Source organism: Anabrus simplex, chromosome 7 (genome assembly GCF_040414725.1).
Source record: "Anabrus simplex isolate iqAnaSimp1 chromosome 7, ASM4041472v1, whole genome shotgun sequence".
NCBI lineage: Eukaryota > Metazoa > Arthropoda > Insecta > Orthoptera > Tettigoniidae > Anabrus > Anabrus simplex.
Genome location: NC_090271.1, coordinates 111,923,927 through 111,942,806, shown reverse-complemented (window position 1 = coordinate 111,942,806; position 18,880 = coordinate 111,923,927). Strand labels below are relative to the sequence as shown.

Here is an 18,880-nt window from a genome sequence, read left to right as displayed (position 1 = left end):
CTCGTATCCCACAATGTTTTCCGATCTATTATCCTCCTTAAGGACACAGGATAGAGTTGGGTATAGAACTAACCACAACAATATATGTTTCTTATGATGCCACCTAATTTTCATCCTATTACACGTAGAACACTCAAATTTTACGCATAAACTATACAGTTCTTTTTACCCCAAAATAAAACATATGGCATGATTATTTCTTCTTCTTTATCTGCTTACCCTCCAGGGTTCGTTTTTCCCTCAGATACAGCAAGGAATCCCACCTCTACCGCTTCAAGGGCAGTATCCTGGAGTTTCAGACATTGGGTGGGGGATACAATAGAGGAGAATGACCAGTACCTCGCCCAGGCAGCCTCACCAACCACGGAAAACCACTTCCAGAATGGCTGAGGTGGGAGTCGAACCCACCTCTACTCAGTTGACCTCCCGAGGCTGAGTGGACCCCGTTCCAGCCCTAGTGCCACTTTTCAAATTTCGTGGAAGAGCCGGGAATCGAACCCGGGCCTCCGGGGGTGGCAGCTAATCACACTACTACACCACAGATGCGGACGTGGCATGATTTATGCATTCATTTCCAGAAAAAATATTTAATGTGTAAAATGTTATTTGTTAATGTATTTCATGTATTTGTTAATGTAGTTTTCTCTAAAGGTGCACTTTTATCAGCATATGGCCACAGAGAGCAACTAAAATTCGCACCTATTATGTATAGACGTAGATTTACATACTAGGCGTCCGGCTCTATGGCTAAATGGTTAGCGTGTTGGCTTTTGTACACAGGGGTCCCAGGTTCGATTCCCGGTAGGGTCGGGAATTTTAATTATCATTGGTTAATTTCGCTGGTACAGGGGCTGGGTTTGTGTGTTGTCTTCATCATCATTTAATCCTCATCCCGACGCGCAGGACGCCTACGGGAGTCAAATCAAAAGACCTGCAACTGGCGAGCTGAACAAGTCCGCGGACACTCCCGGCACTAAATGCCATATGTCATTTCATTACATACTAGGTGAGGTATTAAATTAATTTTCCTAACAACTTGGTCATAAAAATATTAAACTTGAACCACCATATTTTTGATTTTATTTTTGTATTTAATATTTATTTTTGTGATCAACATTATACTTATTTTCTAGATATCATTCACCTGTTATATAGCTACTATCCCTGTGGATACCTTCAACAAATATTATTTCAATTAATCCACCTGTTTCAGAGAGAAGTGTACCTTTAGAGAAAAATATATTCAAAGATAATATTTTACACATGACAATATATATATTTGGAAATGAATGCATAAATCATGCTATATTTTCGTTCTGGGTTAAATAACAACTATGATAATGCATGTGTAAAATTTGAGTGTTATGTGTTAATAGGATGGCAATAAGGTGGATGTATTGTATGGTTGGTTCTATTCCCAACTTTACCGTGTGTCCTTAAAGACTGGTCACGCCTCCCAGCCACACATGAGTATGAAGTCCATCAGAACAATGTTCGTTGTGTTCTTTTTCCTGTGCTAATGTGTAAGGAAAAATTAACCTTCATTTTATTGTAGGACTGCGTAAATACATCATGAAAATACACAGTATCCGGCAGAAACAATCTACAATTTATTATAGGTCCTATAGTAACACTGAATAGGGAATGTAAACGACTAGAGTGGTAATTGATAGGTAACATTATGCCATGTTTTCTTCTTCTACTTCTTTATCAATTTACCCTCCAGAGTCGGTTTTCCCTCGGACTCAGCGAGGGATCCGACCTCTACCGCCTCAAGGGCAGTGTCCTGGAGCTTCAGACTCTGAACCGTGTCTGGGGAGGATGACCTGTACCTCGTCCAGGCGGCCTCACCTGCTATGTCTTGCGGCCTTGCGGGGGATGAGAAGATTGGAAGGATGGACAAGGAAGAGGGAAGGAAGCGGTCGTGGCCTTAAGTTAGGTACCATCCCCGCATTTACCTGGAGGAGAAGTGGGAAACCACGGAAAACCACTTCCAAGATGGCTGAGGTGGGAATCGAACCCACCTCTACTTAGTTGACCTCGCGAGGCTGAGTGGACCCCGTTCCAGCCCTCGTACCACTTTTCAAATTTCGTGGCAGAGCCGGGAATCGAACCCGGGCCTGCGGGGGTGACAGCTAATCACAATAACCACTACACCAAAGAGGCGGACAGGTTTTATTTTCATTTTTTGAAAATAACATCTTTTAGATAACCACCGTCCCACAGATCGCAGAAGAAGAAATTCCAGATGGAATTCCGACTTCAGAAAGACAGAAGCTCAGAGCAATTGAAGACAAGACAAGATTCAATGCTCAATGACAACAGTTCGTGCAAGATAACAATTTTGTGTCATAAACTTAGAGTGCAAGAAGACAACTATATAAACTTCCAGAAGCATATTGTTCTGCCCGTCTTTTTCCTAGTGACAATGACAATGACAATGAAGTGCAAACACATAGTGTTGGTGATATGGATAAAAAGTGCGTACATTGCTCTGCAAGGTTGTTTGCAGGGAAGGTCAGTGATAACTCATGTGTTGCCACAAGGGGAAGGTTAATTTAGCATCTAGTGTATTAACGTTCGTGAAATGCTTCTAAACCGCATAGAGCAGAATGATGCCTATACTGTCCGGCTCTATTGCTAAATGGTTAGCGTGCTGGCCTTTGGTCACAGGGGTCCCGGGTTCGTTTCTCGACAGGGTCGGGAATTTCAACCATAATTGGTTAATTCTCCTGGCACGGGGACTGGGTGTATGTGTCGTATTCATCACCATTTCATCCTCATCACGACGCGCAGGTCGCCTACGGGAGTCAGATCAAAAGACCTGCAGCTGGCGAGCCGAAGTCTTCGGACATATCCCAGCACTAAAAAGCCATACGCCATTTCATTTCATGGCTATACTAATAACTATCCAGAAAATATTAGACAGTTTAACAATGGTCTGGCACAAAATGCCAAAGCAATTGAGATGGCTTTTCGCAATCATCGGCATACTCTGTTCTCCTGCCAATATACCTGAGTTGTGGCCAATATTTCAGGACGCAATTTCAAAAGATTTTCAGACACAGCATACGCTATACCCGATGCCTACAATCTCACACTGCAAGGATTGGAGAATCATTTTAAATATCATGGCAAATCTTGCCAACAATTCAAGAAAGCGATCCCTGTGTGACCGTCGCACGACATAGAATAGAAGCCTACAGCGTAGAAGAAGAACGTAAGACGGCAAGACAGCTTATGAAAAGCTAAATGTAGAACAGAAGGCAATAGCCGAGAAAGTCTTACATGCAGTAAGAAATAAAATTCCCAATGTTACTTCATTGATGGACCGGGGAACTCCTGGAAAATATTTGTCTACCAAATATTGTGCCACATTTTACAAGTTGAAAACAAGATTGTTTTACCAATTGCATGGACAAGTATTGCTGCCAATTTCCTACCAGAGGACGTACATCACATTCGATTTTCAAACTACCTGTACCCATCTTGAATACATCGGTATCATCGATTCGCACCAAGGATGTAAAACTTCTTCGTGACTCAGACCTCATCATTTGGGACAAGATTTCAGACGTCAGTGGTTCCGAAAAACGCGCTAAGCGTTGTCTATCGACTTTTAAAGGTCATAATGAATAATAAACTCATCTCCCTTCTGGAGGCAAAATAATTGTTTGGTGGAGATTTCCGTCAGGTGTTAACTTGATAATCATATTTGATAAGATATTTGATATCTTATTTGATAAGATAATCAGCTAAGTGGGAAACGATATGGAAAGGAGCGTGATCGTACCGGATGATCTCATTTTACCAAATGTCAATCGGGAAGGTATTGCGAACGACAGGCAGCATGGCCAACAAATGGCAAATAAGTTAATATGGAAAGGACAGATGATTCAGCAAGTGATGGAACCAACTAGAGGAAAGACTATTCTGGACGTGGTGCTAGTAAAACCAGATGAGCTCTATAGAGAAACCGAAGTAATAGATGGTATTAGTATCACGAAGCTGTTTCTGTCGCAGTTTAAAAAAAAAAGTGATAAGAAGGTTTTAAAGGTAGGACTATTAGGCAATTCCATATGGCTGATAAAACAGGCATGAAGGCGTTTTTATAAAGTAACTATGATCGGTGGATAGCGGTAACTAAAAATGTAAACATACTCTGGGATGGGCTTAAAGCAATTGTTGAGAAATGTGAAAACAGGTCTGTACCTTTAAAGGTGGTAAGGAATGGTAAAGACGCACTACATTATAACAGAGAAGTAAAGAGACTAAGACGGAGGTTCAGGTCAGAAAGAAATAGTTAGAAATGGCTGTGGAAGTAAGGAGAACTTGTACGAACTTCCTAGGAAATTGAATCTAGCAAAGAAGTCAGCTAAGGACAGCATGATAGCAAGCAAAATTGGCATACATACATACATACATACATCATCATTATAGACCGTTATGCCTTTCAACGTTCAGTCTGCAAGCCTCTGTGAATTTACTAAACGTCGCCACAACCCTCTATTTGCAACTAGTGCCGTGGCCTCATTTAGTTCTATACCTCTTATCTTTAAATCGTTAGAAAACTGAGTCTAACCATCGTCATCTTGGTCTCCCTCTACTTCTTTTACCCTCTAAAACAGAGTCAGCTATTCTTCTAGGTAACCTATCTTCCTCCATTCGCCTTACATGACCCCACCACCGAAGCCGGTTTATGCGTACAGCTTCATCCATAGAGTTCATTCCTAACTTAGCCTTTATCTCCTCATTCCGAGTACCCTCCTGCCATTGTTCCTACATGTTTGTACCAGCAATCATTCTTCCTACTTTCATATCTGTTTCCTCTACCTTATGAATAAAATGTCCTGAGTCCACCCAGCTTTCGCTCCCGTAAAGCAAAGTTGGTCTTAAAACAGTTTCGTCCGGGAGCTGACTTCTTTCTTACAGAATACTGTTGATCGCAACTGTGAGATCACTACATTAGCTTTACTGCAACTTGATTCAATCTCACTTACTATATTACCATCCTGGGAGAACACACATCCTAAATACTTGAAATTATCTACGTGTTCCAGTTTTGTATCACCAATCTGACATCCAATTCTCTTGGAATTCTTACCTACTGGCATCAATTTAACCTTCGGAAGGCTAATTTTCATACCATACTCATTGCACATATTTTTAAGTTGCAAGATATTAGATTGCAAGCTTTCGGCACAATCTGCCATTAAGACCAAGTCGTCAGCATAGGGCAGACTGTTTACTGCATTTCCACCTAAATGAATCCCTCCCTGCCACTTTATACTTTTCAGCAGACGAACCATGTAAACTACGAACAACAAAGTTGAAAGATTGCAGCCTTGTGTAACCCCTGTAAGTACCCTGAACCAAGAACTCATTTTACCATCAATTCTCACAGCAACCCAATTGTCAACATAAATGCCTCTGATTGGTTTTAATAATCTATCCTTAATCCCATAGATCCCCAGTACGGCGAACATCTTTTCCCTCAGTACCCTGGCATATGTTTTCTCTAGATCTACGAAATATACACATAACTGTCTATTTCTCTCGCAGCATTTTTCAGTTACCTGGTGCATACTAAAAATCTGACCCTGACAGCCCCTCTGTGGTCTGAAACCAGACTGATTTTCATCCAACTTCCTCTCAACGACTGATCACAACCTCCCTTCCAAGATGCCAGTGAATACTTTGCCTGGTATACTAATCAATGAGATACCTCGATAGCTGCTGCAATCCTTCCTGTTCCCTTGACTCATAGATAGGTGCGATTATTGCTTTTGTCCAATCTGAAGGTACCTTACCAACACTCCATGCTAATCTTATTACTCTATGAAGCCATTTCGTCCCTGCCTTCCGACTATACTTCACCATTTCAGATCTAATTTCATCTATTCCTGCTGCTTTATGGCAATGGAGTTTATTTACCACCTTTTCCACTTCCTCAAGCGTAATTTCACCAACATAATTTTCCTCCTCCCCATGAGATCGGTTGTTCGCGACACCACCAGGAAGATTTCCTTTCACATTGAGTAGATTTTCAAAATATTCCCTCGATCTGTCCAGTAAATGAAATGGCGTATGGCTTTTAGTACCGGGAGTGTCGGAGGACTATTTCGGCTTGCCAGGTGCAGGTCTTTTGATTTGGCTCCCGTAGGCGACCTGCGCGTCGTGATGAGGATGAAATAGTGATGAAGACGACATATACACCCAGCCGCTGTGCCAGCGAAATTAACCAATGATGGTTAAAATTCCCGAATCTGCCGGGAATCGAACCAGGGACCCCTGTGACCAAAGGCCAACAAGCTAACCATTTAGCCATGGAGCCGGACATCTGTCCTGTGATTCCCTGGGATACATTATGAATTTACCTGCATTACCCAAAACACTGTTCATTTCCTTTTTCCCTTCCTAAGATTGTTCATTACAATCATTACTGTCCAGAAAGGTTTCCCTGCTGCTTGACCTAGCCTTCGCCTTTTCCAATTTATTACCAAAATCTTTCCACTCCTCTTTTGATTCAACAGTTATTTGTTTCGCTCTGTTTCTTTCATCTACGTACAATTCCCTGTCTGCATCAGCCCTTGTTTGGAGCCATTTTCGATAAGCCTTCTTTTTACAAGCTGCCCTCACTTCATCATTCCACCAAGATGTCCGGCTCCATGGCTAAATGATTAGCGTGCTGGCCTTTGGTCACAGGGGTCCCGGGTTCGATTCCCGGTAGGGTCGGCAATTTTAACCATAATTGGTTCATTTCGCTGGCACGGGGGCTGGGTGTATGTGTCGTCTTCATCACCAGTTCATCCTCATCACGACACGCAGGTCGCCTACGGGAGTCAAATCAAAAGACCTGCACCTGGTGAGCCGAACCCGTCCTGGGATATCCCGGCACTAAAACCCATACGCCATTTCATTTCATTCCACCAAGATGTTCGCTCTTTCCCATCTTTACGGCATTCCCTTGCTGTTTCTACTACAGCATCTTTGTATACCACTCATTCTCTTTCTACACAGTTCAAAATTTAGGGGAACATGTTTATGAACGTATGCCATGCTCTACAAAACAATACCTCACACCCAGGTATATTACCAACTAAACCTTTATTCTTTACCGTTGAAGAATACAAAAGAACGTCGATGGTTTCGCGTTCATTTTCAGAATACAAACGAAAATGTCCAAATAGGGGCGAAAACAAAGTGTTAACAGTCCTCCACGGTGTATTTTTATCACAGTTGGAGAGCTTCAGTACGGTGCATGTTCTCAATAAGCATTTATCACAGCATGGCACCTACGTGGCATGCTCCATATAAGCCAACGGAGGTCACGTTGCGGTAACAGGTCCCATTCTTCAATGAGAGCCTGTTCGAGGTCTTGGAGAGTCTGTGGTGGAACAGGACGCCCACGAACACTTCTGTCAATCCTATCCCACACATGCTTGATGGGATTAAGGTCGGGACTCACTGTTGACCATTCCATCTATTGAATGTCCAGTTCTCGCAAGACAGCTCTCGTGATGCGCGCTACGTGAGGCCTGGCATTGTCGTGCATAAGTACGAATTCAGGGCCAACACCGTATGTAGCAAACAACACATGCTGTAGCAGTATCTATTTTTTGCTAGTTGCTTTACGTCGCACCGACTCAGATAGGTCTTATGGCAACAATGGGACAGGGAAGGGCTAGGAAGTGGAAGGAAGCGGCCGTGGCCTTAATTAAGGTACAGCCCCAGCATTTGCCTGGTGTGAAAATGGGAAACCACGGAAAACCATCTTCAGGGCTGCCGACAGTGGGGTTCGAACCTACTATTTCCCGAATACTGGATACTGGCCGCACTTAAGCGACTGCAGCTATCGAGCTCGGTGTAGCAGTATCTGCTCGAAGAACCCCGAAGCGGTAAGATCACCAAGGACGACGACAAGATCCTCACGGCCATCAATACTGATGCCGCCCCACAACATCATAGAACCTTGTCCGAATCGATCGCCTTCCTGGACAATATTTCGCATGTAGTGCTCACCACGGCATCTCCATACACGTTGACGTCTATCACGCTGTGTCAGAGGAAATCTGGACTCGTCTGGGGTCTCCATTGGCGAAGTTGCCAGTTGACGTGGGTACGGGCAAATAGACGGCGAGCTGCGCGATGTTGCTGCGTTAAACGGGGCACTCGAACAGGATGTCTGGCTCGTAAGGACACTTCTCTTAAGCTGTTCCTTACTGTCCGGTCAGTCACCGTGTCTCCAATGACCCTCCTGAGGTCTTGTTGCAGTTTTCTGGCAGTTGCTGAACGACGCCGCAACGCACAGATGATCAGATACCAGTCATCCTGTGGGGTTGTCATGTGTCCATGACCTTGTCCAACCCTCCTTGTGAACTGGTCTGTCTCACTGTAGATTCCACACGCGGTGAATAACTGACGGAGAGACAGTGAGATCTACAGCAACACGATGAAAAGTCCATCCTTCCTGGATCAAAGTGACGGCTCTTGCGACTGGAACCTCGTTAAGATGTCTCATGGGATGTGCTGGTTGACCTACAACGTGCTCAAATGACCGCAGTAGTCTGTGTACCTCACAAGGTCACACGGACACCGCTATTCACTTAGTTTTGAGGGGTCACCTGACAGTTTAATGCATGGCTACGTCTACAGATGGAGTATTAACTTCGATTTGACATACCCTGAGTAGCTAAGGTCTCAAGGTATGCTATACGACCATTGGAACCCCATCTACCAAATTAACGGTCACATACCAGATGTTACAATATATGTTCCCCTAATTTTTTTGAACTATGTATATCCTGAATCTGCTTACTGTCCACTGATCGGAAATTCTCACTAATTATATCCATGTACTTCTGTCTAATGCCCTCGTCCTGGAAATTTTCTACCCTTATTCGTTTGCAGACAGATTTCACTTTCTCTATCCTAGGCCTATATATATTTAGTTCACTACAGATCAGATAATGGTCCGTGTCATCGAAAAATCCCCAGAAAACACGTACATTTCTAACAGATTTCATGAATTCGAAGTTGGTTAAGATATAGTCTTTTATGGATTTCGTACCCCTACATTCCCATGTGTAGCGGTGAATAGTCTTATGCTTAAAGAATGTATTCGTAACTGCTAAACCCATACTAGCACAGAAGTCTAGCAAACGCTTCCCATTCCTATTAGCTCCTTTATCTTCCCCACATTTACCAATCACCCTTTCGTATCCTTCAGTTCTGTTTCCAACTCTGGCATTGAAATCGCCAATTAGCACTATCCTATCCTTAATGTTGACCCTGACTACGATGTTACTCAATGCTTCATAAATCTTGTCAACTTCATCCTAATCTGCACCCTCACATGGTGAATACGCTGAGACAATTCTCGTCCTAATTCCTCCAACTGCCAAATCTACCCACATCATTCGCGCATTTACGTGCCTAACAGAAACTACGTTGCGTCTGTCTGCGTCAGCCCTGATGAACAGCCCTACCCTTTTTAACGCCTGTCAAGTACACTTTATAATCTCCTATCCCTTCCTCGTTATCTCCTCTTACCCGAATATAATTAACTTCTAACACATCCAGATGCATCCTCTTTGCTGACTCAGCCAGTTCTACTTTCTTTCTTCCATAGGCCCCATTAATATTGATAGCTCCCCATCGAATTCCACTTCGATCGCCAAGTTGTTTCCAAGGAGTCCCTCGTCTGTCAAATGGGAGTGGGACCCAGTTATTCCCATAAGTCCGAGGCTTGCTTAAAATGTTCTGAGCTCTGTAAATTCGTGAAGCAGGATGTTTTCCTACTTACACACAGTCCAAGTGAAGATCTCTCCTCTAAAGTGTTAGAGGTACTTTAAGGCATAAACAGGTTCCAAGAAGGATATTCCAGGAATCATTAATGAACAAGGGGAGTGTTTATGCGAGGATCTTCAGAAGGCAGCAGTATTCAGTCAGCAGGATGTAAAGATTGTTGGTTACAAGTCAGGATGATGTCCAGATAGAGGAGGTGACTAATGCTAAAGAGATATTAAAATTTACCTATGATAACGACATTTACAATAGGACACAAAAGTTGAAAACTAGAAAAGCAGCTGGAATTGATAAGTTTTCGGGGGATATAGAGTATTAAAGACAGTGGGTTGGTGTATGTATGTTGGGTATTCAGCCCGAAGGCTGGTTTGATCCTCCACAGTTCCACTAAAAGCTATCAACAGATAACCTAGGTGTCATTGAAGAGGCGTACTAGGGAAATGAGGAGTAAGGTAGTTTCCCGTTGCTTTCCTCACCGAGCCAGTAGTTGCTACTGCATATCAGCCTGCCAAGCCCACTGAAATGCATGCACCAACTGACCCTATGAGCGATATTTTCACACCATTCATAACAGGAACTGGCTGCATAAGGAATGTTATTACTAGCATCGCTCATACCTCGGTCACTTTCATATTGTCAAAGTCAAGGATGAGACTGAGACAGGTCAATGAAAGTAACAAATTGCTCTAGCCCATACCAGAAGCCACAGTGCAGTGTAAACACTACATCTAACCAGCAGGGGCCATGGGTTGGTATATGGTACCATATCTGAAGTACTTATTTGATTATTGTCTGGATGAAGGAGCTATACCAAATGAATGGGGAGTTGTTATAGTAGCCCCTGTTTATAAAGGAAAGGGTGATAGACGCAAAGCTGTAAATTACAGGCCAGTCAGTTTGACATGTATTGCATGTAATCTTTAGGAAATCATTCTTTCTGATTATATTAGACATGTTTGCGAAATTAATAACTGGTTCGACAGAAGGCAGTTCGGGTTTAGGAAAGGTTATTCCACTGAAGCTCAACTAGTAGGATTCCAACAAGTTATAGCACATATCTTGGATTCAGGAGGTAAAATAGACTGTATCACGATTGACCTATCTAAGGCATTTGATAGGGGAGATCATGGGAGACTACTGCCAAAAATGAGTGCAATTGGACTAGACAAAAAGAGTGACTGAATGGGTTGCTATATTTCTAGAAAATAGATCTCAGAGAATTAGATTAGGCGAAGCTTTAACTGACCCTGTAGTAATTAATCCTCAAGGCAGTGTTATTTTGCTAGTGACTTTACGTCGCACCAACTCAGATAAGACCTTTATGTTTTCGTATATATGCCTTTGCTGGCGAGATGTAGTCTTTACAGTGCGCTACGTCTTCTGGTATGGGCTAGAATAAATTTGTTACTTTCATTGATCTGTCTCAGTCTCATCCTTGGCTTTGACGATATGAAAGTGACCGAGGTATGAGTGATGCTATTAATACCATTCCTTATGCAGCCAGAGCTTGTTATGAATGGTGTGAAAATATTGCTCATAGGGTCGGTTGGTGCGTGCATTTAAGTGGGCTTGGCAGACTGATAAGTAATAGCAACTTCTGGCTCAGTAGGGAAAGCAACGGAAAAACTACCTCACTCTTCATTTCCCTAGTATGCTTCTTCAGTGACACCTAAGCTATCATTTCAGCTGTTGGCAGAGCTATGGGGATCAAACCAGCCTTCGGGCTGAATACCCAACATACACATACATATAGGCTATGTACACTTAAGAAAACGGAAATTGCAACACCATGAAGGCATTGGCCGTTTGTGTTGATTTTCAAGATATGGAACGATGCCATGTAGGTATGTAAACGATCAAAGTTTCAGGCCCATTGGATTGTTGCTACAGGTCTCCCCACGTGATTGGTCGCGGAGGAATCAACTCCAGTATACGGACTCGGGTGCAGCGTAGTTGACTTGCAGTCTGTGCAGTGAAGTGTTCCCCGTCAAACATGCCTCGACCTCGACGACAGAGAAGAGCACGCTATCAACAACTGTCGGCGTTTGAGAGGGCTCGGATAATTGGGCTATGTGAGGCTGGATTATCGCTAAGGACTGTCGCTGCACGTGTTAGCCGACAGGCATCTACGGTACAACGTGTAAGGCAGCAGTGGTCAAATGAATGTACCCACACTCGCAGACCGGGCACAGGCCCAGCGCGACAAACAACTGTGAGAGAAGATCGCCGCATCATTCGGATGGCCCGGATGGAACCCCATGCAACAGCAGCGCAAATTCGAGCAGCTGTGGCACCCCACGTTACACAATAAACAGTTGGTAATCGCCTGCGTGCAGCTGGCTTACGAGCCCGTGTCCCTGCAGAAGGTGTTCCATTGACGCCACAACAGCGACGTATAAGGCTGGCCTGGTGTCGAGAAAGATCGACGTGGGTCGACGAATGGCATAGGGTCGTCTTTAGTGATGAATCGCGCTTCTATCTTGCCCGCAGTGATCGCCGGAATCGTGTGCGCCGACGTACCGGGGAGAGGGGCCGCCCAGATCTTATTGTCGAGAGGCACACAGGGCCAACACCAAGCATTATGGTCTGGGGAGCTATTGGCTTTAATGTGAAATCACAATTAGTGCTTGTTGAGGGCACTATGACTGCTCGATAGTACGTTGATAGGGTACTCAATCCAGTGGTTGTCCCTATGATGGCGAACATTGCTAATGGGATGTTTTAGCAGGACAATGCCCGGGTTCACACTGCACGCATCTCCAGAGAAGCTCTCCACGACATCACAACCTTAGAATGGCCCGCCAGATCGCCGGACCTCGTTCCTATTCAGCATGTGTGGGACATGATGGATCGACAACTGGCCAACCGTCCTCAGCCACCCACAACTCTGGAACAATTGACCCGTGCAGTGCAGCAAGCATGGGCCACAATTCCTCAGGAAGCGGTCCAGGGCCTTATTGACTCCATGCCTCGGTGAATTCATCAATGTTTTGCAGCTCGTGGTGGGCACATCCTGTATTGATTGTTGTCCAAACTGGCGGTCAGAGGGACCTGAAAGAGTAATCATCGAAGCACAACTGAACACTCGTCCTGCATGTTCAATTGCAGCAATGTAGCACCACTTCTTCTGGGTGTTGCAGTTTCCATTTTCTTGAGTGTGTATAAATGATATGAGTGAAAAAGTGGAATCAGAGATAAGGCTTTTTTTTTTTCAGATGATGTTATTATGTATAGAGTAGTAAATAAGTTACAAGACTGTGAGAAACTGCAAAATGACCTCGATAATGTTGTGAGATGGACAGTAGGCAATGGTATGATGATAAACGGGCTTATAAGTCAGGTCGTGAGTTTCGCAAATAGGAAAAGTCCTCTCAGTTTTAATTACTGCGTTGATGGGGTGAAAGTTCCTTTTGGGGATCGTTGCAATTACCTAGGTGTTAATATAAGGAAAGCTCTCCATTGGGTAATCACATAAATGGGATTGTAAATAAAGGATACAGATCTCTGCACATGGTTATGAGAGCGTTTAGGGGTTATAGTAAGTCGATTTAATTAAGTGGGTGGAGCGTAGAGATGTTGCCTCAAGATTGATTTCGAGGCTTTCAATGTATGTATGCTCCAGCTCACAATGTTCTCATTCGGCACACCAAAGCGTCGTAAGTAGGTTACCAGTAGTTCAGGAATGGTGCCCCTTGCACCCAGCCTGAGCCCTATGATCTCGATGTCCTCAAGGTTGTACTTATGGAGGTAACAGGGAATGGTTGGTGAATATATCCTCTCTTTCTGTCCAGCTCCATTGCTAAATGGTTAGCGTGCTGGCCTTTGGTCGCAGGGGTCCCGAGTTCAATTTTCGGCAGGGTCGGGAATTTTAACCATAATTAGTTCATTCCGCTGACACGGGGGCTGAGTGTTTGTGTCGTCTTCGTCATCATTTCATCCTCATCACGGCGCGCAGGTCGCCTAGGGAGTCAATTTAAAAGACCTGCACCTGGTGAGGCGAACATTTACTCGAACACTGCGGGCACTTCGTCGACTTCAGCGGGCTGGTGTGCATGTGATTCATATCCGATTATCGGATCGAGAATGAAATCTTTATGAACAGTACCCACTGCAAGATGTGCTCGGGAGGAAGGAAGCACCCTTCTTTTCTTTTCTTTTCTTTTCTTTTCTTTTCTTTTCTTTTCTTTTCTTTTCTTTTCTTTTCTTTTCTTTTCCTTTTCTTTCTTTGTGCCGTGTAAACCAGAGGAGTGGAAGTTGTGTCTACTGCAGCGAGGAATGCTACAGGAATGAAGGTAGGACTGTGAGACAAAGAGAACACACTCATGTCCTGAGCTGAATATCAAAAATTAAAAGAGCAGGCCTACCGTATAACAATAAATACAGATACGAGAATGATTTGTTTTATCAACTTACCTTGAAGCGAAGTGTTCCAACAGGTGGCTTGGCGTATGGAATTCCTTTAAAACTAACCAATGGGCCACCAGACTTGGTACGGGTCTTCTTACCTCGAAGTCTGCCTTGCGCTACGTTTACAATCACGTGGTCCTCCATCCCTTAGTTAGAATCTAAAACAATAACATTAATTTCATAAAGGCTCTGGAGGTGCCTATGGCTTCATTAAAGATATTTTTAAGTTCCGACTGGGAAAGTCGAAGACTTTTAACCGACAAAGAACACGATACATAGCTTAGGCTGACGTACAGTGGCTCAAAAAATATTGGTCTGTCGAGATATGCTACATATGAGGACGAGGAATCTAAGGAAATGATGATGAAAATTCACATATACTAGAATCCCTGATTATTTATCATCTTGTGTAACATGTACATTGTAAGAAAAACATAATTCTTCCATGTCCATATAACTAAAAAGCCATAACTTAAAACAATCATTTTCACTTGCCACCAAAAAAGTATTGGTCTGACTTAACATAACGCAATTTCTTGATCCTTCTTGAAAGTTTCAGTACTTGGTAGGTCCTCCTTTCCTCTTTATAATCTCAGCTAACCTATTTGGCATCGTTCGTACCAAGGTTTCCGTAGTTTTCGTTGGTATGTTATTCCATTCGGTGAGTAAGGCATCTTTGTCAGCTTTGTTTGATATTGCATGCTTCCTCACGTTTTGCTCCAAATAGTACCACTCGATGGGGTTGATGTCAGGGGATTGTGGTGGAGTTTTTATCCAACGCGGTGTAGTATATAGAGTGAAGCGAAATTCGCGCACTCGGGCGTCGCAGCGCAACTCCTCACATGCCAGCAATAAAAGAATGTCTCTCACAAACTTTCGTCCTGCGAGTATATCCGGCAGAAAAAGGACGTTGAAGAGTGGCAATCTGGCAACACTGTAATCAAATGCAGGGTAACTACCTCTGTCAGCACATAATAGTCATACTGTACAGTTGGTGCAGTGGATAGAGTTTTGGGTTAGCATGCAGGAGGTCGAATGGTCGATCCTGGGTTGAGGCGTATGTTTTTTATTTCGTAAACGTAGTCCATGTGGTATATTATCTGGCATTAACAGCGATTGCAGCGGGTCCTCTAGAAATCATTTTGCACTTACATACTACGATCCTAGAAATCGACGAATAATCGTTTTCATTGGTCAGTTTTGAAAGACGCCCTTTCCACGTCGTAGGCGTGAATTTATTCGCACCACTCATCTACTAGATGCGAAACCTGTTTTCTTTGTCCCCTACTTCAATTGTCCCATACATTAGTACCAACTATTATTCTTGCCTTGTTCAGGTCCATAACATTTCGTTAGGCCCTTACGTTACCAGTAGGCCTAGCAACGTGCTTTGGGAATAATGTCCAAACTCGGTTACAATTTTTATGTGTAGTTCTGAGGACAACGTATTCTGTTGTGAAGGTCATGCGATCATAAATATGAACCGTACTATTGCTAATATGCTACATCTGAGCGCTTATAACAATTACATGTAGTATGTAAATGGCAAGTAGATGTTGTGTTATTGTACTGTGCTATCATCTTTAGCATCTCGAAAGTGATATTGTTTGTGTAATTATTCTGTCCTATGACAGGTCATTTGTTTCAACTGTCTATATCTTATTTGTCTAACCACGTATTTGTTGTGTTCAGCGTTACAAAATGTTGTAAATGTAGGATACATGTGACCTAAGATACGGTGCCTTACTGTATCACAGTATGTAATGTTCGATAGAAATTAGCAAATTAAAAAATGCACCTCAACCCACGATCGAACCCTCGACCTCCTGCATGCTAACCCAAAACTCTATCCACTGCATCAACTGTACAGCACGGCTAATATTTGCTGACAGAGGTAGTTACCATAAATGTGGTTACAGTGTTGCCAGATTGCCACTCTTCAACGTCCTTTTCCTGCCGGATATACTCGCAGGACGAACTTTTGTGAGAGACTTTTTTTTTATTGTTGGCATGTGAGGAGTCGCGCTGCGACGCCCGAGTGCGCGAATTTCGTTTCACCCTGTATAACAGCCATAGCTTCGTATTCAGGGCTGTGTGTTTGGGGTCGTTATCTTGCGTAAACGTATACTTTGCTGAGAGTCCCATTTTTTGTACGCTTGGTGGAAAATGTGTCTTGAGGATGTTAATGTAAAATTACTCTCATCAGTAAAAATGACTGTCTTACAATCCTCACAGCTGTCATTTCTGTGCTCTTTAGCGTACGCAAGTCTCTTCTTTGTGTTAGCCTTACTGATGTACGGCTTTCTACGGGCTGTTCTGCCCGCATATCCTCTTTCGCGTAGTACATTTCGGATGGTTTCAGATGGCACTTGCATTCCTACATCTTGTTGTAACGCAGCTACTATCTTCGGCGCACTTAGCTGAGGATTTTGGGCCACTTTACGCACAATTTGCCGTTTGTCTTGTGCTGATAACTTTGAGACACGGCCACTTAGTTGTCTATTTTCTATTGTCTTTGTCCGTTTGTTCCTGTACACACTATTTTTAACAGCTGTAACAGCTGTAACAGCTCTTCCAATAATTTCACTTATGCCCTTGAAAGATATACCTTCCTGAAATAGTCGCACTAAATCCTTTTTTTCTTTCACGGTTGTTTCTTTCATTTTCCTTCCCATTGCTAGCTGAGCACGGGAACAGTGCTGAATATTACTTTCCAACGTGTCAGCACAGATACAATGAGCCAGATGCAGCAGACAGCACGATGTCACGATGATATTGTGTACTAGACCAATACCTACTTGTTTGGCGTGTAATGACGCACGCCTTTGTATCACTGGTCCGTTTGCAAACAGCGTGAATCTTCTTGGCTCTATATTCAACCTGCTTATGTACTTGACTGTCTTACATATCTGAATATGTATAATTCCATTATATGCACCATTATTTGTACCATACAGTTCCGTTCATACCACGGTTATGGGCAGACCAATACTTCTCTGAGCCACTGTATCTTGTTAAGAGGATTCACTGCTGCAACATCACGAACATTTCAGTCTAAGCGCTAATAGACATCTTCAACCGAGATTACCAGCTAAGATCTCTGATTTTTCACAATATCAAGTGGAATGACTCATACAAAGCAACTATAAACTAGCTTTCAACCAGCAACGGACCTTCAATCTAGTAGGAATTTCTCTTCTATACTGTAGTTTTCCTCGCAAACCTCGTCCCTGGTAACCCATCCAATACTCTGAATAATAAATTTCGTCCAAGTGAGTTATTAGTCCATCCAAGCTAGCCGATTGGAGGAGTTGTCTCGTGGGCCTATCTGTTGGGGTTTCCTCTGAAGTTCCCTTTTCATCCCACAAAGCAGCAGGTCCTGTTCTAATGCCCCAGATAAAGGAATTGCCTCTTCTACAAGATTCACCGTACCGGAGTCCTCTGTTTTTACTACCGTTGAGCTCTTCGCCTGTAACGCAGTCAAAGGGCCCAATACTACCGCCCGAGCCAGCCGGGCCCAAACTTTTTTGACGAGATATTACTCCACCGCCTCCTCCTTCCACATCACTTGCAAGATGGGACTCCCGGCTTAATACTGGGAGATTACCAGTGGAGATTACAGTATAAGAAATTACTTTTTCTTTCTTTCTTTCTTTCTTTCTTTCTTTCTTTCTTTCTTTCTTGTATTTATTTTTTAAGTTTTGTAAGTAGCAATCCTAGCACCTCAATCGATCAGACGGCGAGTGTCGGAATCATGGACCCAACTTCGCGAGTTTGTTCCCATTCGAGGTAGGTAGGCTAACTTGTTTTTAAAAGGCAGGCCAAAATCTTGAGACTCTATGACACAATTGTTGCATATTAAAGAACTCCGCAGGCATACTCTGAATTCACCCTGGCAAAATGTAATCAGCCTCAGAAACCCATTCAGAAGCGGACATACATTTGAATTGAATGTGTACGTCTACCCCTTACTGCCGTTTCCTAATAAAGGGTCGGGGATTACGTGAGATGAAATTGACATGTTTTACGGCTTGATGCCCTTCCTCAGTTGAGGGGCTAAAAAGATGAAAATAATGGTGAATGAAAATACATAATGGTGAATGATATTGGGTAAGGAGGTGGAAGAAATGAGCTGTGGCCTATGAATAGGAACTGTCCCGACATTTGCCTGGAAGTGAAAATTAGAAACCACAGGAAACCTTCTTAGGACAGCCAACGGTGGGGTTCGAAACCACTCTACTCCCAAATTCGGAGCTTGGATCCATAACCATAGCACATTAACATGCGCGACTACTCCGTTAGGTATACATTTTAACTGAAGGTAACATTTTAAAATTAGCTATGCATACTTCCCTTCAGTCACTTGCACTAAGACCTCATTGAATAAAGATTGAGAGCTGAGTGTTGACACTGCAGTATCATGGTTGTTCCTTGCAACCCTCGTAATGTTTTCTTCTAGCACAACAGTGTCGCTGGGAAATGAAATGGCGTATGGCTTTTAGTGCCGGGAGTGTCCGAGGATGTGTTCGGCTCGCCAAGTGCAGATCTTTTGAATTTACTCCCGTAGGTGACTTGCGCGTCGTGACGTGGATGAAGACGACACATACACCCAGCCTCCGTGCCAGCGGAATTAACCAATTATGGTTAAAATTCCCGCTCCTGCCGG

General features: G+C 43.4%; 1 protein-coding gene across 1 annotated transcript in view; it reads right to left on the bottom strand.

Annotated features, from left to right (window-relative positions):
- The window catches only part of LOC136877308 (carboxylic ester hydrolase), a 112,580-nt gene that overhangs the window by 50,929 nt on the left and 42,771 nt on the right, over positions 1–18,880 (bottom strand). Inside the window, exon 2 of the mRNA XM_067151240.2 lies at positions 14,221–14,372. Within this exon, the coding sequence (XP_067007341.2) occupies positions 14,221–14,358 (138 nt within the window). The 5' untranslated portion in view covers positions 14,359–14,372. The remainder of the gene's footprint in view (positions 1–14,220; positions 14,373–18,880) is intronic.